Raw genomic sequence first — 23,932 nt, 5'->3', positions numbered from 1 at the left:
TCGGGCAACCTACACGCAGAGGCGGGGCCAAATCCAAAGCTGAACCCCAGGAGCTGTGAGAACAAAGAAGAGAAAGAGAAATCTCTCCCAGCAGCCTCAGGAGCAGCAGATTAAATCTCCACAATCAACTTGATGTACCCTGCATCTGTGGAATACATGAATAGACAACGAATCATCCCAAAATTGAGGAGGTGGACTTCGGGAGCAACTGTAGACTTGGGGTTTGCTTTCTGCATCTAATTTGTTTGTAGTTTTATGTTTATCTTAGTTTAGTATTTAGAGTTTATTTTCACTGGTACATTTGTTTATTGATTTGGTTGCTCTCTTCCTTTTTTAAAATATATATATATATTTTTTCTTTTTCCTTTTTATGTGTATGTATATGCTTTTGTGTGATTTTGTCTGTATAAGTTTGCTTTTACCATTTTTCTTAGGGTTCTGTCTGTCTTTTTTTTTTTAGTATAGTTTTTAGTGCTTGTTATCATTGGTGGCTTTGTTCATTGGCTTGGTTGCTCTCTTTTATTAAATTATTTTAATAATTTTTAAAATTTTATTATTTTTTTCTTTCTTTAATTTTTTTTTCTTTTCTCCCTTTTCTTCTGAGCCATGGGGCTGCCAGGGTCTTGGTGTTCTGGCCGGGTGTCAGGCCTGAGCCTCTGAGGTGGGAGAGCCAAGTTCAGGACATTGGTCCACCAGAGACCTCCCAGCCCCTTGTAATATCAATCAGCAAGAGCTCTCCAAGAGATCTCCATCTCAACACAAAGAACCAGCTCCACTCAATGACCAGCAAGCTTCAGTGCTGGACACACCATGCCAAACAACTAGCAAGACAGGAACACAACCCCACCCATTAGCAGAGAGGCTGCCTAAAATCATAATAAGTTTACAGACACCCCAAAACACATCATTGCATATGGTCCTGCCACCAGAAAGACAACATCCAGCCTCATCCACCAGAACACAGGCACCAATCCCCTCCACCAGGAAGCCTACACAACCCACTGAACCAACCTTACCCACTGGGGGCAGACACCAAAAACAACGGGACTATGAACCTGCAGCCTGCGAAAAGGAGACCCCAAATGCAGTAAGTTAAGCAAAATGAGAAGACAGAGAAACACACAGCAGATGAAGTAGGAAGTTAAAAACCCACCAGACCAAACAAATGAAGAGGAAATAGGCAGTCTACCTGAAAAAGAATTCAGAGTAATGATAGTAAAGATGATCCGAAAACTTGGAAATAGAATGGCGAAAATACATGAAACATTTAACAAGGATCTAGAAGGACTAAAGAGCAAACAAACAATGATGAACAACACAATAAATGAAATTAAAAATTCTCTAGAAGGAATCAGTAACAGAATAACTGAGGGAGAAGCATGGATAAGTGACCTGGAAGATAAAATAGTGGAAATAACTGCCGCAGATTAGAATAAAGAAAAGAGAATGAAAACAATTGAAGAGAGTCTCAGAGACCTCTGGGACAACGTTAAACGCACCAACATTCAAATTATAGGGGTCCCAGAAGAAGAAGAGAAAAGGAAAGGGACTGAGAAAATATTTGAAGAGATTATAGTTGAAAACTTCCCTAATATGGAAAAGGAGATAGTCAGTCACATCCAGGAAGCGCAGAGAGTCCCATACAGGATAAATCCAAGGAGAAACATGCCAAGACACATATTAATCAAATTATCAAAAATTAAATACAAAGAAAAAATATTAAAAGCAGCAAGGGAAAAACAACAAATACCATACAAGGGAATCCCCATAAGGTTGACAGCTGATCTTTCAGCAGAAACTCTGCAAGCCAGAAGGGAGTGGAAGGACATATTTATAGTGATGAAAGGGAAAATCTACAACCAAGATTACTCTATCCAGCAAGGATCTCACTCAGATTTGACGGAGGAATAAAAACCTTTGCAGACAAACAAAAGCTAAGAGAATTCAGCACCACCAAACCAGCTTTAAAACAAATGCTAAAGGAACTTCTCTAGTCAGGAAACACAAGAGAAGGAGAAGACCTACAATAACAACCCCAGAACAATTAAGAAAATGGTAATAGGCACATACATATCGATAATTACCTTAAATGTAAATGGATTAAATGCTCCCACCAAAAGACATAGACTGGCTGAATGGATACAAAAACAAGACCCGTATATATGCTGTCTACAAGAGACCCACTTCAGACCTAGAGACACATACAGACTGAAAGTAAGGGGATGGAAAAAGATATTCCATGCAATTGGAAATCAAAAGAAAGTTGGAATAACAATTCTCACATCAGACAAAACAGGCTTTAAAATAAGGACTATTACAAGAGACAAAGAAGGACACTACATAATGATCAAGGGATCAATCCAAGAAGAAGATATAACAATTGTAAATATCTGTGCACCCAACATAGGAGCACCTCAATACATAAGGCAAACACTAATAGCTATAATAAGGGAAATGGACAGTAACAGAATCATAGTAGCGGACTTTAACACCCTACTTTCACCAATGGACAAATCATCCAATATGAAAGTAAATAAGGAAACACAAGCTTTAAATGATACATTAAACAAGATGGACTTAATCGATATTTATGGGATATTCCATCCAAAAACAGCAGATTGCACTTTCTTCTCAAGTGCTCATGGAACAGTCTCCAGGATAGATCATCTCTTGGGTCACAAATCAAGCCTTGGTAAATTTAACGAAGTTGAAATCATATCAAGTATCTTTTCTGACCACAACGCTATAAGACTAGATATCAATTACAGGAAAAAGACTGTAAAGAATACAAACACATGGAGGCTAAAGAATACACTACTAAATAACCAAGAGATCACTGAAGAAATCAAAGAGGGAATCACAAAATACCTAGAAACAAATGACAATGAAAACACGACGACCCAAAGCCTGTGGTATGCAGCAAAAGCAGTTCTAAGGGAAGTTTATAGCAATACAATCCTACCTCAAGAAACAAGAAACATCTCAAATAAACAACCTAACCTTACACCTAAACCAATTAGAGAAAGAAGAACAAAAAAACCCCACAGTTATCAGAAGGAAAGAAATCATAAAGATCAGATCAGAAATAAATGAAAACGAAATGAAGGAAACAATAGCAAAGTCAGTAAACTAAAAACTGATTCTCTGAGAAGATAAACAAAATTGATAAACCATTAGCCAGACTCATCAAGAAAAAAAGGGAAAAGACTCAAATCAACAGAATTAGAAATGAAAAAGGAAAAGTAACAACTGACACTGCAGAAATACAAAGGATCATGAGAGATTACTACAAGCAACTGTATGCCAATAAAATGGACAACCTGGAAGAAATGGACAAATTCTTAGAAAAGCACAACCTTCCGAGACTGAACCAGGAAGAAATAGAAAACATAGACAGACCAATCACAAGCACTGAAATTGAAACTGTGATTCAAAATCTTCCAACAAACAAAAGCCCAGAACCAGATGGTTTCACAGATGAACTTTATCAAACATTTAGAGAAGAGCTAACCCGTATCCTTCTCAAAGTCTTCCAAAATATAGCAGAGGGAGGAACACTCCCAAACTCATTCTACGAGGCCACCATCACCCTGGTACCAAAACCAGACAAAGATGTCACAAAAAAAGAAAACTACAGACCACTATCACTGATGAACATAGATGCAAAAATCCTCAACAAAATACTAGCAAACAATCCAACAGCACATTAAAAGGATCATACACCATGATCAAGTGGAGTTTTTCCCAGGAATGCAGGGATTCTTCAATATGTGCAAATCAATCAATGTGGTATACCATATTAACAATTTGAAGGATAAAAACCATATGATCAATAGATGCAGAAAAACCTTTTGACAAAATTCACCACCCATTTATGATATAAACTCCAGAAAGTAGGCATAGAGGAAACTCATCTCAACATAATAAAGGCCATATATGACAAACCCACAGCCAGTATCTTTCTCAATAGTGAAAAACTGAAACCATTTCCACTAAGATGAGGAACAAGACAAGGTTGCCCACTCTCATCACTATTATTCAACATAGTTTTGGAAGATTTAGCCATGGCAATCAGAGAAGAAAAAGAAATAAATGGAATTCAAATCAGAAAAGAAGAAGTAAAACTGTCACTGTTTGCAGATGACATGATAGAATACATATAGAATCCTAAACATGTTACCAGAAAACTACTAGAGCTAATCAATGAATTTCGTAAAGTAGCAGGATACAAAATTAATGCACAGAAATCTCTTGCATTCCTATACACTAATGATGAAAAATCTGAAAGAGAAATTAAGGAAGCACTCCCATTTACCATTGCAACAAAAAGGATAAAATACCTAGGAATAAACCTACCTAAGGAGACAAAAGACCTGTATACAGAAAACTATAATACACTGATGAAAGAAATTAAAGATGATACAAACAGATGGAGAGATATACCATGTTTTTGGATTGGAAGAATCAACATTGTGAAAATGACTCTACTGCCCAAAGCAACCTGCAGATTAAGTGCAATCCCTATCAAATTACCACTGGCATTTTTCACAGAACTAGAACAAAAAATTTCACAATTTGTATGGAAACACAAAAGACCCCAAATTCAGCCAAAGCAATCTTGAGAAAGAAAAACGGAGCTGGAGGAATCAGGCTCCTGGACTTCAGACTTTACTACAAAGCTACAGTAATTAAGACAGTATGATACTGGCACAAAAACAGAAATATAGATCCATGGAACAGGATAGAAAGCCCAGCAGTAAACCCACACACATATGGTCACCTTATCTTTGATAAAGGAGGCAAGAATATACAGTGGGGAAAAGACAGCCTCTTCAATAAGTGGTGCTGGGAAAACTGGACGCTACATGTAAAAGAATGAAATTAGAACACTCCCTAACACCATACACAAAAATAAACTCAAAATGGATTAAAGACCTAAATGTAAGGCCAGACACTATAAATCTCTTAGAGGAAAACACAGGCAGAACACTCCATGACATAAATCACAGCAAGATCCTTTTTGACCCACCTCCTAGAGAAATGGAAATAAAAAGAATAATAAATGGGGCCTAAAGAAACTTAAAAGTTTTTGCACAGCAAAGGAAACCATTAAACAAGACCAAAAGACAACCCTCAGAGTGGGAGAAAATATTTGCAAACGAAGCAACTGGCAAAGGATTAATCTCCAAAGTTTACAAGCAGCTCATGCAGCTCAATATGCAAAAAAAGAAACAACCCAATCCAAAAATAGGCAAAAGACCTAAATAGACATTTCTCCAGAAAAGATATACAGATTGCCAACAAGCACATGAAAGGATGCTCAACTTCATTAATCATTAGAGAAATGCAAATCAAAACTACAATGAGATATCATCTCGCACTGGTCAGAATGGCTATCATCAAAATATCTACAAACAGTAAATTCTGGAGAGGGTGTGGAGAAAAGGGAACCCTCTTGCACTGTTGGTGGGAATGTAAATTGATACAGCCACTATGGAGAACAGTATGGAGCTTCCTTAAAAAACTAAAAATAGAGCTACCATATGACCCAGCAATCCCACTACTGGGCCTATACCCTGAGAAAACCATAATTCAAAAAGAGTCATGTAGCAAAATGTTCATTGCAGCTCTGTTTACAATAGCCAAGACATGGAAGCAACCTAAGTATCCACTGACAGATGAATGGATAAAGAAGATGTGGCACATATATATAATAGAATATTACTCAGCCATAAAAAGGAACGAAATTGAGTTCTTTGTAGTGAGGTGGATGGACCTAGAGTCTGTCATTCAGAGTGAAGTAGGTCAGAAAGCGAGAGAGTGGCATGGACATATATACACTACCAAATGTAAAATAGATAGCTAGTGGGAAGCAACCACATAGCACAGGGAGATCAGCTCAGTGCTTTGTGTCCACCTAGTGGGATGGGATAGGGAGGGTGGGAGGGAGATGCAAGAGGGAGAAGATAGGGGGACATGTGTATATTTATAGCTTATTGACTTGGTTATAAAGCAGAAACTAACACACCATTGTAAAGCAATTATACTCCAATAAAGATGTGAAAAGAAAGAAAAAGGTGTCCTCTTTCACTGCCCCATTCCTTATTGTTGTCTTTTCTTCTGTGCTTGTTTCTGAGAAGCAGCCCACTGTGATCAGAGCCTGAGCTCTGGAGTCACACAGAACTGGATGCAGACCTGCCTGTGGCCTGTCCTTACTGTGTAACTGTGAAAAGATTTTTCTGTGCCTCAGTTTTCTGTGCCTCAGTTTGTTTATAAATGGTGTTCGAAGAGTACTTACCTTATGTGGAGGTTGTTGAGAATAAATCTCAGAAGTCAGAATCTTTGAATTAGTAGGCAAATCTCAGGGTAGATAGAAGTTCATCAGGTAATCAAGTTGGAGTGGGGCTTGGAGAAAAGAAGAGAATACACAAGAATTCCATCCAGGAAAACAGAAACAAAGACAAAAAAACCCTGAAGGGCCAGAGGCCTGCATGGGGGCAAGAAAGTTGGCAAGTGAATTCTGCATGTAGAGTTCTGTCTGTGAAGGGAGGTGGGGAGCTCAGGCTGCTGAAGGAAGAGGGATTAGGAGAAGCGAAGACGGATGACAATAATAAGAGTTTCCTGTCACCCCTCCTGACAACTTACAACATAATCCCAACCTGGCTGACCTAAAGGAGACTTCTTCCATCTTCCATCTAAAGCACCAAGTTGAGACCTTGATGGCGTATTGTCATTTGGGACCCCAAGGGCGTTACAGTAGATATGAGGATGATGGCTTTTCTGTCCTGGGATAGTTCTGATTTTAGTTGAACACAGTCTGCCCCCTACTGATCATTCCGGACGTTTTCAACCTGAATGGTTTTACTTGATAGTAAGTGTTGCCCTTGCCTTTTTCCTCCTGAAAAAAAAGAATAAAGTTTTTTAACCTGCGTATCACTTAAGACTGTTATGTTGAGTATATTTTAAATGTCTCAGAAGTGACCCTTCTGGCATTAAAAGCTGTACAAAGTAGTGTGGCTGGGCCAAGAGTAGTTATTTATTTATTTTAAATATTTATTTATTTTTGTCTGCGTTGGGTCTTCGTTGCTGCGCGCAGGCTTTCTCTAGTTTCAGCGAGCGGGGGCTACTCTTTGTTGCGTTGCGCGGGCTTCTCGTTGCAGTGGCTTCTCTTGTTGCGGAGCACAGGCTCTAGGCGTGCAGGCTCAGTAGTTGTGGCTCGCGGGCTCTAGAGCACAGGCTCAGTAGTTATGGAGCATGAGCTTAGTTGCTCCCCGGCATGTGGGATCTTTCCGGACCAGGGCTCGAAACCGTGTCCCCTGCATTGGCACACGGATTCTTTTTTTTTTTTTTTTTGCGGTACACGGGCCACTGTTGTGGCCTCTCCTGTTGCAGAGCACAGGCTCCGGACGCGCAGGCTCATCGACCATGGCTCACGGGCCCAGCCGCTCTGCGGCATGTGGGATCCTCCCGGACTGGGGCACGAACCTGTGTCCCATGCATCAGCAGGCGGACTCTCAACCACTGCGCCACCAGGGAAGTCCTGGCACGTGGATTCTTAACCACTGTACCACCAGGGAAGCCCCAAGAGTAGTTTAAACAGAGTCCAGATGATATATATAAGCCCAGATGATGTATATAAAGGCCTGCAACTCCTGGAGCTTGTAATTTGGCAAGACTTGTAGTTATGGAGAACATCTCTCTACAGAGATTCAATGAGAAAAAAGACGTGTGTATAATTAAGGAAAATAGCTACATCATTTGAAAGCAGAGTGCATTTGGAAAGTGTACTTTCAATGGGAAGAGGAAAGGAAAGCAGGGAGGAGGACTCCAGGGAGTTGCAAATTAAGTTCCGAGCTCTGGCCAGGCACAGTGCGAGGGTATTGGGGGCACTGTCTTACTGTGTTCTATTGTGCAAATAAAATTTTATTGCATCTTTTTCCACAGTAATAAAATCAATTAAAGATTAAATATCAGCTAAATAATTCATAGTAGATGAGATTATATGACTTCTTGATCTTAAAATGTGCCACAAGTGTTACACAGGAGAAAGATTGGGTAAACACTGCCTACACAGAAGTTCTTTATTTCATTTATGTATGTTCCCAGAAGCTCTGAAGTAATGGCACATGTAGCAGTAGAGAGAGTAATATATTGCATCCGGACAGGCAGCTCTTGTTTTTACAAAAGCTCAAGCTTTTTCTGAAGAAGCTCCTCGATTTTAAAATGATCTTGAAGTTGTAGTTATAGTGTATCATGAGAATTTTGATGGAGATACCTGCCAAAACTCTTTTTTTTAAATGATTTATCTGAATTTTGAAAGTAATACTTAATGGGTTACTTCTGAATAGCTATGAAAATTAAACCTCGTACATATTCTGTATCTAAAGAAAATGTGATGAAGGAAGCCTTGAGCCTATGCAATTGCCACATCTCAAATTACATGGCTGAGTTTCCCATTTTATGCCTTTTGATGTGGCTCTAAGGCAGGGCTCGTCAAACTTTTCTGTAAAGGGCCTGCTAGTAAATATTTTAAACTTGGAGGCTGTATAGTCTCTGTTGCAACCACTTAACTCTGCCACTGTAGCAAGAACACTGCCATAAACAATAATTAAACAAATGGATGTGGCTGTGTTCTAATAAAACATTATTTACAAAAACAAATGAGGGCCAGATTTGGCCTGGGGGCCATAGTGTGTCTTTCTCTGCTCTAAAGTTGAGTCACCTGTACGCACATATTTGGTGAACAGTGAGGATGTCAGCTTTGAGAATGGCTAGTAGAGATATTCACATCACATCAGTATATATATATATATATATATATATATATATATATATATATATATATTTATTTATTTATTTTAATTTTTTTTTTTGTCGTACGCGGGCCTCTCACTGTTGTGGCCTCTCCCGTTGCGGAGCACAGGCTCCGGACGCGCAGGCTCAGCGGCCATGGCTTACGGGCCTAGCCGCTCCGCGGCATGTGGGGTCTTCCCGGACCTGGGCACGAACCCGTGTCCCCTGCATCGGCAGGCGGACTCTCAACCACTGCGCCACCAGGGAAGCCTATCAGTATATATATTTAAAACATTTTGATAGTAACAGTAGCAAGTTTAAAGTCTTTAACCAATTAATTTCTTAGCATTTACTATTTTTAGAATTATATTTGTAGGAGACAGGTATCTCCCTCAAGGACCTAAATCTGTATATATTTAGGCCCAAAGGTGAAAAATCTAGTCTATTGGGGAAAAAAAGTATAAAAATAAATTTGACTTTAGATTTTGTGTGAATGAGGTTTTATTCATGGACTGCTTTTAGAGATGAGATAATTGAATCATTCCTGCCAGGACTCCTCTACTTTATAATTAAACATTTCCCAAATAAATCACAATTTTTCATCCATTTCCAGATTTTCCCATAAATATTTACACCAGAGTGCATAGGCTATACATGAGAATGAGAGCAAACTTTAGTTACAATTTTTGAAGAACTTGTTATTTGAAATACCTTTCTTTAAATGGCACATTTAACTGGTTCTCTTTAGAGTGAGCCAAAACTCAAGGCCAGCTAAAAATATAATAACCAAGTAAATGTGGGAGATTCCAGATACCCAAAGGTTGACATTTACATTTACATACATTATATGAACTCCTTGCGTCATGTGCTGGTAAGAGAAAGGTATAATTTTCAAGTTGCCTAATATGGGGCAAATCAGAATCAACTGATTTTTATAAATCACTCTGAGTATACTTTCATTGCAGTCATTGTCTTTACAACCTGGACAGTTTTGTAGTCGTTTGTTTCTTTGCTTTTTAAGAGGAATATATATATGTTCATACTCTTAGTCAGGACTTTAGCTATCCATAGCCAAAGGTTGAAAATCTATTATATTTTCATATTCCCTCAATGGGAAAAGTATTTAACTACGATTATTCTTGTCACACGTAAGTTTTATCTGAAGTTCTCCCCATCTCCGTGAGTGGAGGGGGAACCTGAGTGGACACTCTCCCCTGCACGTTTCCAAGTTACAGGCTTGAAGTACACTTCCTGCACAGCCACATTGCTCCCCAACATTCTGAGTTTTACCCCCAGGTTGCACAATCGCCAGGGAAGAAATAGGGAGAGTGTTATTGATCTCTAGAAAAAAGAGCATGTTACTCTGTTAAAAGTCCTGCTAATTTCTTTGTACCTTGAAGACTCAAATAAGAAAACTGTTGTTTTAAAAAAACAAAACACACAGAAATGAGAGATTTCTATTACTGCTATAGTTGCCATAAAATGAAATCAGTTTCAAATTATGTTTCTATCCCTCTGTTTCATAGAGAGTTTGAAAATCTGTTAAATGGTTGACCTGGTATTACCTGATTTCTCTTCATGAGTTAGAGTAAGTTTATTAATGATATTTATTTATGATATTTATTAAATTTGGGAAAGCTGGCACATGTCACTTGCATCCAAGAAAGAAGAGTCTTTTCTTTGTCTTGCATAGTGATATGTCATATTTTTCACCATACGTGAGCATCTAAATCAGCCATCACTTAAAACCTTGGTCTTCTTACTCCTTTTTGAGAAGGTTCACCAGTGCTTTTCTTTATTTGTTACAAAGATTATTCCCAAAAGAAACTGCATAAAATTGTTAATACTTTGTCTAGCAAATGAGAATTTAGAGAACAAGTTTCTTATTTGTAGTGAGTTGTTTAAAAATGGGAATAGAGTTAATTTTGCTCTCACAAAAATATGTATATCAAGGTGAATTTCTGGTGCTTCCTGAAAACAGAGTATTATTTCAAAGCCTCTTTCAGCCTGACCGTTGCAAATGGAGTTGCATCATATAGAACATCAGACTTATGTCTTAATGAGAGGGTGACCTCTCTGGCCCTTTGATGCCGATCTTTTATTGTGCAGAGAACTCCCCTGGAGAACTGAGTTAAGGATGCCGATTCTAGGGAGGGAGACGCAAGAGGGAAGACATATGGGAACATATGTATATGTATAACTGATTCACTTTGTTATAAAGCAGAAACTAACACACCATTGTAAAGCAAATATACCCCAATAAAGATGTTTAAAAAAAAAAAAAAAGAACATCCCAAAGAGAAATCAGCCCTGTAATGCAAATTATATCAAAACTCTGATATCATGTTTTATCAAAAGGGGGAATAATTGTGAGAAAAGTAAACTTACCTAACCTTACTGAGGAATGTTAAAGGATGGGACTAATCATATGTACTAGATACACTGTTAGGGGCAACTGTAGGAGGTACTGATAAAGGAATTATGAAGAACAAATATTGGAGTAAGCCTGATAAAGGAATTATGAAGAACAAATATTGGAGTAAGCCCGATAAAGAATTATAGAAAACAGGATGTCATAGGAAGCTCAATAAAACTTCTGACATAAAAAAAAAAAAAAAAAAAAAAAAAGGATGCTGATTCTCATTCTAAGAGTCGGGGATGGAGCCCAAGTAGCTACAGGTTTACTTGCACCTACAAGTTTCTGATGTGAAAGCTACACAGAACAGACTGAGACTCTGTTCTGGGTTCTCTAAATGTCATTCAGAAATATAATAAGGAAAAAACAGCGTTTTCTTACCAACTTCTGGTATTAAAATGAAAGGCTTTTCCTTGAATCTTTTCATTTTAGGCTTATTCTAATCGTGCTTGATTCAAGTCCATATCTATTTTTTTCCCTTGTCTCTGATAATTAACGTAGGAGAAGCCACTGGAATGAGGGCTGGGGTCAGGGTAAATATCAGGAAGGGAATGTAGAAGGACCCCTTGACTAGAGCTATGAACGTATCCAGAAACAATATGGCAGAATGACAGGAGGTTGGGGACCACTGATGCAGGTAGCCAGGCGAGTCGTCAATTTTGTCTAAGGACTTCGGGATCCATCTTCAATATGAGGGCCAACAAGAAATCACAATCTCTACCTAACTGGTGCTACTGAAAATGGAAGAAAATATTCTCAGCCTAAAATGCTGAGTTTCCTGCAACTTGCCTGTACCCAGTCACTTTCAGCAGTAACAAACATGAGGATGGGCATTTCCCATCATGCACTGGTAAAGTCTAAATTGACAATTCATTTAAAAACTGTTACTTGGACCAGATTCACTGCCTATTCAAAAAAATGTGTCAGGGTGAGGGAATGAGAGTAACAAAAAATAATAATTGCAGGGATTTTATTAAAGGTATTTCATTGTGTATAATGCTTTCTGAAGCAGAAGTGTAAAAGACAAAATCCATTATTCATGCTTTTCATGTTCATACAGATATGACAGTATAATGAAAATTGGTCTTCTTCAATGAGCATAGCTTTGAGCCCCTCAGTCATAAATGTTTTCTAGGACCAGGGGATTTATATGCAAAAATCATCTTCACAAAGCAAACTTTGTCTGAAAAATAAGGCTTTTGTTTTTAGGACAGCCTTGCTATATTGCCAAGGGCATTGTTTTATTTATTGACATATATATCAGATACATGTTAGGAAACTTAATTATAAAATGGCCCTAATCCTCCATACGTGTTTTAATCAATTTATGTTTATTCATTTTAAAATTAAATCGAGAAAACCTCTTCTCTTTCAGTGAATCAAGAGCAATCATTTAGGGCTGAACAATGAGAAATGTGGAAAGTATTGTTCTGGTTAGGTACTCAGCTAGTTAGACTTTAAAATCTGTGAATTCAGCATGGGCGAATATAAACTCAGTGAACTGTTGAATTAGCACTCTGTGTTTTTATTTAATTATGTTTATGAAACAGTATAAAATGTCAGTGGATAGGTTAGCTCCACTTTAATTGATCCATTGTTTTGAAGTCGCTATTGTCTGGTAGATCACTGTACGCCAGGTGATACATTTCCGATAACAGCCTGTAGTGAAGAGACTTCATCTTCCCGTGGGAAACGTTATCAAAGCAATTTTTCTCATATGCCTTAGGCATTTTGGTATTGTTCAACTCTAATGCTTTAGGAAAATCCTAGAGACTGCAAAAGCATCAGAGAAAATCAAGAGAAGTAGGTAAAACTGGTAAGTTGGGTCTGTCCGTAATCACTGATTAAATAAACTCAGAGCATGGTCTTCATTTCTCTCTGCCAGTGAGCTGAGAACTAGATGCAAATGTGGGTCTGGAGGAAGGAGTATAGTAGTAGGTCAACAGGCGGCAGGAGTTTGCACAACTTGGTACTGTAGTTCTACTGTGGCCATTAGAATGAATTAATGCAAGACAGATGATTCTGCCAACAGTGGTATTCACCATCATGGCAATACGGAGACTAGGTTAATTGAAAATAAGAGAAATAGTTGTACATCATTTTTAAAATTATTCGACCTTATTTAAGAAACTAATACGTTGTTTATCCTAGTAATAAGTCAATATGGTTATCAATAAATGTCTGGCACTTTCCAAGGCAGAAAAGTAAGTAACCTCTGGACACGTTCACCAAAGTGTATACAGAACCATTTAAACATTGTGTGTGTTTTTTTAAATATATCTATTTAACTTTATTTCATCATTGTCATTTAAAGCTTGATTTTATAAAATATAAAATGATATTCTTAAAGAGTTCTGTAGTACAGGAATTTAAACAGTAGAAAAATCCCTAGCTTTATAGGTTTAAGTTATATAAATTAAAATCAAGTAATTGGAAATTTTTTCAATATGGGAGCTATACAATGAAATAAATGGAAAAATGACCTAGTGGGAGCAGTATTTCTTTACTTACAGATTATCATTAGTCACTTTCAGGATCTAAACAAAAAATATTGTTTAAATGTTTTAAAGCCCTTTAAAAGTCATCATAGTTGACCTTTCAGACCCCAAACTGCTTGACATCAACAGAATATGTATGTGTGCACACACTTGCTCTCTTTTTCTCTCTTTCTCAGTTGCAAAATATGCATCTCATTTCGGCTAATTTATCTCTACATGAATGGCCCATAAGAGAGTAGTCCTCTTTCTCCATGGTTTCAAGTAGATCATCATTAGGGCTAGTCCTGGCATTTAAGCCCCAGAGAAGTTGAAGTTTACTCTGGGAAAAATTCAGATTAAGTAAGAGTAAAAATATCAGTAAGAGAGACACCATTTCTAAGCAACAGAAATTCCATGTTACAATAAACCAGGTGGCCAGAAGATAAATCAGTACCAGAGAAAGATGATCTTTTCACATGGGCCAAGAAGCAGCTCCCTTGAAGTTGACCAAATGAGGATGGCCAGCTTACCATTACTTTTGCCAGTTATTTTTTTCTAATGACTGTAGATGGATAATGGTTAAAATTGAGAGCTTGTTTGTGTAGGACCCATCAGAAATGCCAACATATTATGATTCTTATTTTAACATCTCATTGGGCATATTCCAGGAGAAGGATGCCAAATCTCCAGCCACTCATAGTCAGAGAAGTGGTCTAGTTGGACCTGCACTGCTACCCAAAAGATTTTCCTAAAGTACAAATCCAAGTAATACCTTTCCTTGCTTAAAACCTGTCGACTGAAAAAAAAAAAATGCACAACCTAAAAGTTGAGAATTATATAATAAAACATAATTCTCACATCGTCAAATAAATGATGGACAAAACTGAGTCCTTAAGCTGGGGACAGAGCATCTCCAATCACTCTGAGAGATTGCTCCGAAGAGACAAAGGGGGAGCCAGAATATATAGGATTTTTTGCAACAAACACCAGGTAGTCGGAACAACAAAAGATTACTGTTGATGAAAGAAAGCCAGATACCTCAAGTTAAGGAATTTAGCTCTTTTCTATGTATGGGAAGATGCAAGAGTCTGGGCTCCCTGGAATCATTTCTTCGATATGCACCTCAGCTATCCGGGGCCAGTATCCTCTGCTTTCTCATCCTGAGTCTCCTCAGGGTGCACTGTCAGGGGTGGCTGCAGCAGCTGACTGCTAGATGGGGGGGCATCCTGTTTCCATCCTGAGTTTCCTCAGGGCTCACTCTAGGGGAGGCTGTAATGTGATGGCTTGATGGCTGCAACATCCTTTGTTTACTGATATGGCAGGCAATATTCACCAAATCCTATGGCAGTTCCTCCCATAACTTCAAATTCGTTGGCTTAGTACAGAACACCCTTTATGATTTGCCCTTAGTCCTGGTGTGGATCACATTTTTCACAGTCACTGGTGTCCTGTGTTTCTCTCCCAGGACTCAGTAAACTCTCAAAAGTGTAGAACTATCTCTTACTCACATTAGTGTTCCCAGTGCTGGACCCATAGAGAGCCTTAAAATTATTGGATGAATGGTTGAATAGATGAATGGAAAAGCTGCCTTGCTGCGAAGTCCTAACTAACATGCCTGTGTCTTCTCCTTCCCAGGACTTTGGCGTTATGTTCCTGCATCATCTTGTATCTATTTTTTTGATTACCTTTTCATATGTCAACAACATGGCCCGAGTAGGGACCCTAGTCCTCTGTCTCCATGATTCAGCCGACGCTCTTCTAGAGGTAAAACTTTTCTTTCATCTACAAGAATACAAAATTTGGAATTCAGGAAATCCCCCAGATCATCAGTCTTTCTAGGGTCTGATAGATGGTGCTGGGAGAAGTTAGTACATGACTGCTTTGAAACTGCAGAGTGTTTCTTTGTAGGTTAAATTGGTGAAAGTGAGACTTTAGTATATAAAGTGGTGTGCAAAAAACATTCACCAAGTTAGCATTCTTTATTAATAGAATAATGAAAACCTTAACCCTTCCACACTTAAGAAACGAGTGTTTTACAATAGGAAAATTACTATTTGAATAGGTTTTGTTTCTAGTGTTACAGGTTTCACACTGATTTATCTGGGAAGTGTATATAGCTCTGTTTAGTTAGTAATAGTACATCCTGATGAAATTAATGAGTAGTCATAGTTTTTATTACCAATATACATATTATCCTAGTATTTTTATAGTGAAAGTATATATGAATTACAAATTTTATGTAAAAACTATGTTTTCTATGCATGTAAGCATTAAGAATATCTGAGGAAATATTGGTTGCACTTTAAGTTTCTAAACCATTATCACTTAAAATTACTAAAGTAGCAAAAAAAAAGAAAAAGAAAAATGCTTTAGCATATTTCAAAAGATAAAATCCCAAGTAAAATTTTGATGCGGTATTTACTCTTAATCATGGCCTCCATGAAGAGACATACTCAATAAGGTTATATAACTATAGTTTTTTCATTTTAGTCCTAAGAAATTTATATAACTGGTCAAAAATGAACTTACCAGAGTACAAATTCCATGTAGAAATGGGTCTTAGAATCTGTATGCTTATTTTTTATTCCTGTTGGCCCACGGTTCTGCCCCTTTGAAGCATGTGCTATCACTGTGAATGTAGAATAGAGGTGCCCTCAAGTAATTATTTGTTATTCCAATATAAGCAGAAATTCCAGGCCATAAAATTGAATCTGCTATAAAGGCAATTAGTCAAGGTTTGAAGTGTATACAGCACTTCATTAAAGACTCTGGTCCCTATAAGGTTATGAAACAGAAAAGTAGTCCTAATGGGTTGGATATGTCAGATGATAGTTTGGCGCTATGGTTTTTAAGTGATTCAAGCTAGATTCTATTCAGCACATTTTTTTTTCTTTCTTTTTTGCGGTACGCGGGCCTCTCACTGTTGTGGCCTCTCACGTTGCGGAGCACAGGCTCCGGACACGCAGGCTCAGCGGCCATGGCTCACAGGCCTAGCTTCTCCACGGCACGTGGGATCTTCCCCGACCGGGGCACGAACCCGTGTCCCCTGCATCAGCAGGTGGACTCCCAAACACTGCGCCACCAGGGAGGCCCTCAGCACATTGTTTTAAAGGAGAAATAAAACTAGTATAAAGGCAATTTCCTGAAAATCAGTTACCATGTGGTTAAATCCTAAGTATGCTTGGAGGTAGAAATTTATATAGCAATATACAGTTTTGAAGTCAATCCTGTATAATCTGCCAACTCTAGTGTCTGGGGAAATGGATGGCATAATGCTTGGCAGAACCATAATTCAGAAAATGTGGGTTGAATCGTCATCCACCACTTTTATCTAGAAAAGAAAAATAATCCAGAAATCCCAGTCATGTGGCTTAAAAGCAAATGTTCTTCATCATTTGGATTCTCTTTGACATCATAAAATAATGCTTGAGTATATCCAAATAATGAGATATGTTGACTCTTCAAAGTGGAATCTATGGCTTAGACATTTCTGAAAAATGGATGTTTAATGCTTTTTTTATTGAATACTGGTGAATGAATGTAAAAGAAAGCTACATGGTTTACGTAGCCAGAAGGAGGCAGAAGATGCTTTTTTTCTTTCTTAGTATAAGTTGTGGTGTCACATCCAAAGTATGCATGAAATTAAAAGTTCATAATCCTGGCTTCCACTCAATTAATAGATATTTCCCCTTAGGAATATATTTCTCTGGTAGCTTTGTATTTTACTTAAAGCTATTAAATTATAGCTTCTGTGGATACTGTCAACAATCCTTTCAAGTTTGACTCAGCTAATTTAACTTTACAAGAAGTAGAAAATAATGTTATGAATTTAAAAGACCTCTTCAATTTATAACCCTGTGTGTGGGTACTGTGAATTATATGTGAAAATGTAAAAAGCAGTAAACAAGGACAATTATGTTTTCAGTGTCACCTGTTCTTACTTAGAATCATCTATAAAAAGCAGATGGCAGGGACTTCCCTGGTGGTCCAGCGGTTAAGGCTCCACGCTTCCAATGCAGGGGGCGCGAGTTCAGTCTCTGGGCAGGGAATTAGATCCCGCATGCCACAACTAAAGATCCCACAGGCAGATCCCAAGTGCCATAACTAAGACCCGGTGCAGCCAAATAAATAAATAAAATTTTTTTTTAAAGTAGATGGTAGAGAAAGGGATGTATTTCTTCCTTCGACTAATTTATAATATAAAAAGTGGTCACTTCAATCACTACCATAAATTATTAGTGTAATTCTCACAGACATTCTGAACATTAGTGACTTTCATCTAGAAAATGACCCATTAATGTAAATTTGAAAATTATACCCAAGTGGATTCGCTGAAATAATGTGATCTTGACACATTCATTTCTAAATTTGTGAGGGTAAGCCAAGAAACTGTCTCCCCAGAGCACTCCTTATACCTGTTTAAGGAAAACCTATAATTCTAAGTAGAAAGGGGGAAAAAAATGCAGGAAGGCTCAATATTCTCTATAAAGTTCGTGACCTTAGTGTTTGGGACTCATTAAAAGTTTAAAGGATTATGTAGCACTTTCTATTTTGACCTCTTATGCCAAATTCCTGTTTTGGCGTCTTTGGCTTGCTAATATCATCTGTAATGCAAGAATTTCATATTTTTCTGTTTTCCTGAAATCAACCATATAATTGAATTTTTCAGGTTGCTGAATATTTTATTAAATCTCTGACAGTAGTTCTACTTATGGTTAATATCACATTTCACTCGACTTACGGGTAATTTATAAATATGATGCATCATGCATGACATTTCAAAGTAGCAGGCAGTTTTATGCCTCTGGTAGGTTATATCTTAAAGGAGACTCACGCATATTGAAAGAAGCTTTTCATTTATCAATTTAACTAAATTAATCTGTCACATTTCTTCCTTTCACAGGCTGCCAAAATGGCAAATTACGCCAAGTTTCAGAAAATTTGTGATCTCCTGTTTGTTATGTTTGCCATGGTTTTTATCACCACACGACTGGGTATATTTCCTCTCTGGTGAGTATGCCAGTCTTCTTTCCAATAAAGGCGCCCTGTCCAGATAGGTTTTATGAACCATTTTCCTGTTGAATTTCACTCCAGATGCTTAGTAAGAAGTTTAAAGAAAACGAGGGAGGGACTCAAGAAACAGCTTGATTTCTTCTTCCAGAAGGGGGTTGCATTCTTTACGGATATTTTCCACAGGATCGTTAGAGGAAGATGTGGCTTATGTAGGTTCTTAAGCCACAGGAAGCTGTCTGCCATTTTAGGCTCCAATCTAGAGTATGATTCAAAAACCTTAGCCATGAGAGTTTGAATTAAGAAAGGAAATACGGTGTTGCAATCAGTTAGATATCAGGGATCATCCTGTACCAGGGGTTCACCAAGGGTTGTCCCTGGACCCCCAGCAGCAGTAGCTGTCACCTCTGGACTTGTTAGAAATGCCACCTATTGGTCCCCACCCACCCCAGACCTACTGAATCGCAGACTCTGGAGATGGGGCCTGGCAATCTGGATTTTGATACGCCTTCCTGATGATTCTGCTACACATTAAAGTTTGAGAACCAGTGTCCTGTATAATTCTCCTCATCAGCTGCATTTATAACTAAACAACTGGAAAGTATTACTTAAAAGTAACCCTTAAAATGATCTCTGACCCCTTAATGTCTGGATGTCATTAGCTAAGAAAAAGATAATGACAGATTTGGATGGAATTTGACAATCCTTTCTATAGAAAATAGGTCCACTGTCATTAATTTTTATGGAAGGCTATTACTTCTAGAAAAAAATGATCCCTCCATATCACTTAAAGTCTACCATTGATGGCAGATTTTTTTCCATTTTGAGAAATTGATCTGAATGGGAAATGACAGCAAGGGAAATTGGAGAAAGTGGAGAAATTGAAGGGCTGCCTTTTCAGTCCAATAGGAAAATTACAAAAATAAAGTTGGGGCTTTTAAGCGAGTAACATCTATCACTGAGGTTCCGTAAACAAATTAATCACACACACACACACACACACACACACACACACACACACACACACCCCTTCTCCTTGAGGCTGGCAGCTCTTTCTCACACTTACTTATTATGAAAATCGTATCCCAGCAGCAGTGCTGTGTATTGGCAACAGGCATATATAAAATGTCATTATAGTTTTATATGATTGTAGGTAGCAAACATTGAAGTAATTTTGAATATAATGCATCTATAATTATTTCAGGATTGGAGCTCTTTCAAGATTATTAGCAGAACTAGTGGTAGGAATTTAAATAGAAGGAAGTCAAGCAAAATCCAGGAAAAATATCTCAAAAGAATAAGAGAAAACTTTTCCTGCTTAGGATTCTGAGGACCTGAATTTTAAAGAAGTAAGGATCACTGTCAAGTACTTTCATTTGCTTATTGCCCTTTAAGGGTAGAATTAACGTTGAGATGTATCTCTCCTCCTCCTTTCTAGCTAATGTGCAAAAGCTCTTCAGGTTTAGACAGCAATGAACGTGTACCTAGAACGTAAACTCAGAATATAGAAATTACGTAATGCTGCTAATGAATAACTCACGGGTATGCCCTGTGATGATGATATAAACCAGCTGCTTAGAAAAATCCTTGTAACCAAATACAAAACAAGAGCTGATACTGCAAATGCTGTAGGGCTTCTGCTACCACGACCCTTAGCGCAGCCAAGTTTTTCAAAAAGCAACTTGTGGAGGGAAATGTTTTATTGTTTGGGAGACAAGAAGTAATTTCTGTATACCTGCTGCCACTGTGGTTGTGCATCCAGTGAATGAAATCCTTGTCAGATATGTCTCATAAATTATGTTAGTGCTTGGATGACCTTTGTTTTGATCCTGTTTCTATTTCTGGAGTGTAATGGGCGTAGAGAGTATTTAAAACAGTAAGGTGAACGACAGTAACAAATAGTGTTTTAAATATTTGCCTTAATCCTATGAAATTATTCCAAAATTCCTTTTAGATTAGGGAATCCTAGAATTGGGAGGGACCCTATAGCTGATCGGCTCCAAACTGCTCTCCCACACCTCTGCCCAGGATAGGAATTCTCTCAATTTCCTGATTAGGAGTATTGCTTTAGAGGTCGAGGGAGAAATAAGTTTTTAATATGAAACAGAAACCTGGGTCTTTATAACTTCTAAGCTAGGGGTTCTTAATCTGGTTTAGAACCCCCTGAAACCGTTTGTAAAACGTATGTGTGTACATTTTTTTCCTGGGGGGCAGGGCCTGTGGCTCTATCAGATTCTCAAAAGATCTGTGACTCCCTCCCCTTCTCAGAAAAGTACCTTCTGGGACTTCCCTGGTGGCGCAGTGGTTGAGAGTCCGCCTGCCGATGCAGGGGACATGGGTTCGTGCCCCGGTCCGGGAAGATCCCACATGCCACGGAGTGGCTAGGCCCGTGAGCCATGGCCGCTGAGCCTGCGCGTCCGGAGTCTGTGCTCTGCGATGGGAGAGGCCACAACAGTGAGAAGCCCGCGTAACGCAAAAAAAAAAAAAAAAAAGTACCTTCTGGAAAACAGACAAAGTGTACGCTACCACTTCTGATAGAAAACTCTTAAGAACGTGAAGTTTTCTAATATATCATCTGTAGGTCTTCTCTTCAGAAAGCATCTCTAATCCCTTCAGTTATTCCTGCTTGTTCTCCTTTGTTCCTCAGAATCCTTCTTGTCATGACTTTCCAAATGTGGACTGGCTGATAGAAAATATAAGACCACTAACAAAAAGCTGTATTCGGAACTGCATTTCTTCTGATGCAGCTTGCCTTTGCATTGACATTTTCTAAGGAGCTTTCACCTCGCACTGGTGGCGATCTGATAAATAGCTGAGCTGCTGCCAGACCAAATTGCCCTCATCCTACATTCATTTCATTTTTATGTATTTTTATTTCTAATTATGATTCATTTGTATACCTAATCATACCACCTACATTTATTCCTGTTCGATTTCATCATGCTGTTTTCAGATATTCTAACCCAATTAGGGTCTTCTGAACCACATCCAGTGTCACACTTATCCCTGCTACTTTTATGGTACTTGCAAATATGCCTTTCATGCTTCTCCCAACTCACTGAAGAAGAACGTTGACCCAGAGGGACTCCTAGTACACTGTTTCTTTAAGCTGACCTCAATCTCTCCACCACCAGTCTGTCTGTATGATTTTTCTACTCATTACTATCTTAGAACTGCTGTGTCATTATGCCTGCTATTTCTCCGTAGTTTTAAAAGGTGTAATAAGAGATTTTGTCAAAGGTCTTGTGAACATGAAGATTTACTCTGTTACTTAAGTCGTTCTCTGCACAAGTGGAGGCAGGGTGAAAAAAAGAATAACGGCCCATCTGGGTGACTTGGTTTTAGGAGGCCTTTTCTGGCTCCTGGGTCCTCATTTCTCAGTGCTCACCCGCATCTGTTTGATGATCCATCTGCAGCAGTAGGCTTACCAGTCTAAAATTTCTGGTTTCTGCCTTTTCCGTATTGTCTAGGTGTGGACTTTTACCTTCTAATATACTACCACTTTTTATGTATTTAATGAATATTTATTGGGCACTTACTGTGTAACCCGTACTGGGCTGGGTGTTGAGACTTCAATGAGACATGGGCCTCCCGTGGGGCACTTGCAGTTGAATCCCTGCGGGTCCCTTCAGTATTCTGGTTGATGACTGTGTGGGGTGTAGAGACTATCAATTATTTTCTGAACATTTATTGGAGATAAGTAATGTAAGTGGATTGTCAGTATTAACTAGTTTGGTTGCACGTACCAAGGAGCTCTGTCAGCTGAATAAAGCATTATTCTAGGCAGAGTATATGTGTGTAAAATAGTCACTGACTGCTGGAGGGAAAGTGCTGGAGGTACATTGGACTTCAGTTCTAACAAGCATTTCATAGACTTATTTCTCCCTCAAATATCTGTGCTTCAGGTGGAAGGAAAATAAAATGATTCCTGTGCCCTCGCTTCTTTTAGTTTTCAACCCATTTGCTTTGGAATCACCAGCAATACCTTGCAGGTTCCTCCTGACTATAGTTGTGTTCCCACGTAAACCACCAGAATTTTTGTGATTTGTGGGTTCGATGACACTTGACTCATTCTCTCTTGTATCTTCGGTCCACGCCTCACAAAGTCATCATACACCATGATTAGCCTTTTCAGAACCATACACTGCCCGGACTTTTCTTTTGGCTGTAATACGTCTTCTAGAACAACATTATCCAAAAGAAATATGATAAGTCAGGCTTCTTAGTCATTTAAAGTTTTCTGGTAGCCACATTAAAAAGTAAAAAGAAACAGGTGACATCTGTTTAAATAACGTTTTATTTAACTCGGTATATCCAAAATCATATGATTTGAACATGTAATCAGGATTAAAAATTGAGATATTTCGTTCTTTTGCTGCATACTAAATCTTGGAAATCAGGTATGTGGTTCACGTTACTGCATCTACTCAAAAGTCTATGTATTTTAGCCTTTACGTTGTAACTGGACAGTGAATGATTTGCTCCTTTTTGAGAGTAAGCCTGTCCATCGTTGTAAGCTGTTACCGTGTTCATTGATCTGCACCTGTCTTTCCTCAACTCCGTTTGTCTGTGATCCCTGAAGTTCCTAACAGTTTTCCATATTTTATGAAGCTTTGGTTTCTATTGGCATAGGGTAGTTTGTGCTTAATCCCATTATAGCATCTGTCACAGTGCTTAGCTCCCAATGGCTACTCAGTAAATATTTGTTGAGTGAATTAGGTACTATTTAATCCCCAATTGTCTCACATCTGTTTTCTTAGTTGAGCTCCTTAACTCATTGTGAAGTAGGTAGGTGCGGTTTTTCTCCTATTGTACAGAGAAAACCAATTCATTTAGTCAATGATTTACCTAGTCTCTCTGGACTCTGGTCTCCTGACATCAGTTCAATTCATCAGGTACTTACTAAATTTTAATTGTTCTCCTACAATACAGTGTACTATATTATTTAAGAATTAGGCCATAAAGCTGTTGAGGAGGCACATTTCCGGTAGTTGCTACATAAAAAAAAGAGTCATTTTTAAATCACTGTCCCTATTATTCTGTCCCAGCCAAGGCACTGCATTGTAAGCATCATCATTTTTCAGCCATACGTTAGCATCTGGTATCGAAAGAGGCAAATCCACAAAGATCCTGAAAGGGAAGGGGCACGGTGCAGTCAGTAGAGAGACTGCTTGCTTTGAGTCACGGTTCTTCTCCTCACTGCATGTCAGGAAACCAGCTGTGTAGCTTCTCTGCA

The 23,932-nt window shown here is 38.4% G+C and overlaps 1 protein-coding gene across 3 annotated transcripts in view; it reads left to right on the top strand.

Moving 5' to 3' along the window:
- Positions 1–23,932, top strand: part of CERS6 (ceramide synthase 6) — a 328,740-nt gene that overhangs the window by 258,228 nt on the left and 46,580 nt on the right. For all 3 annotated transcript variants that reach the window (XM_032636504.1, XM_032636505.1, XM_032636506.1), the window contains exons 7-8: positions 15,322–15,450; positions 18,590–18,696. In XM_032636504.1, the coding sequence (XP_032492395.1) occupies positions 15,322–15,450; positions 18,590–18,696 (236 nt within the window). The remainder of the gene's footprint in view (positions 1–15,321; positions 15,451–18,589; positions 18,697–23,932) is intronic.

This window comes from Phocoena sinus, chromosome 7 (genome assembly GCF_008692025.1).
Source record: "Phocoena sinus isolate mPhoSin1 chromosome 7, mPhoSin1.pri, whole genome shotgun sequence".
Taxonomy (NCBI): domain Eukaryota; kingdom Metazoa; phylum Chordata; class Mammalia; order Artiodactyla; family Phocoenidae; genus Phocoena; species Phocoena sinus.
The sequence above is the reverse complement of the archived record's forward strand: the minus strand, read 5'-3'. Positions and strand labels throughout refer to the sequence as shown.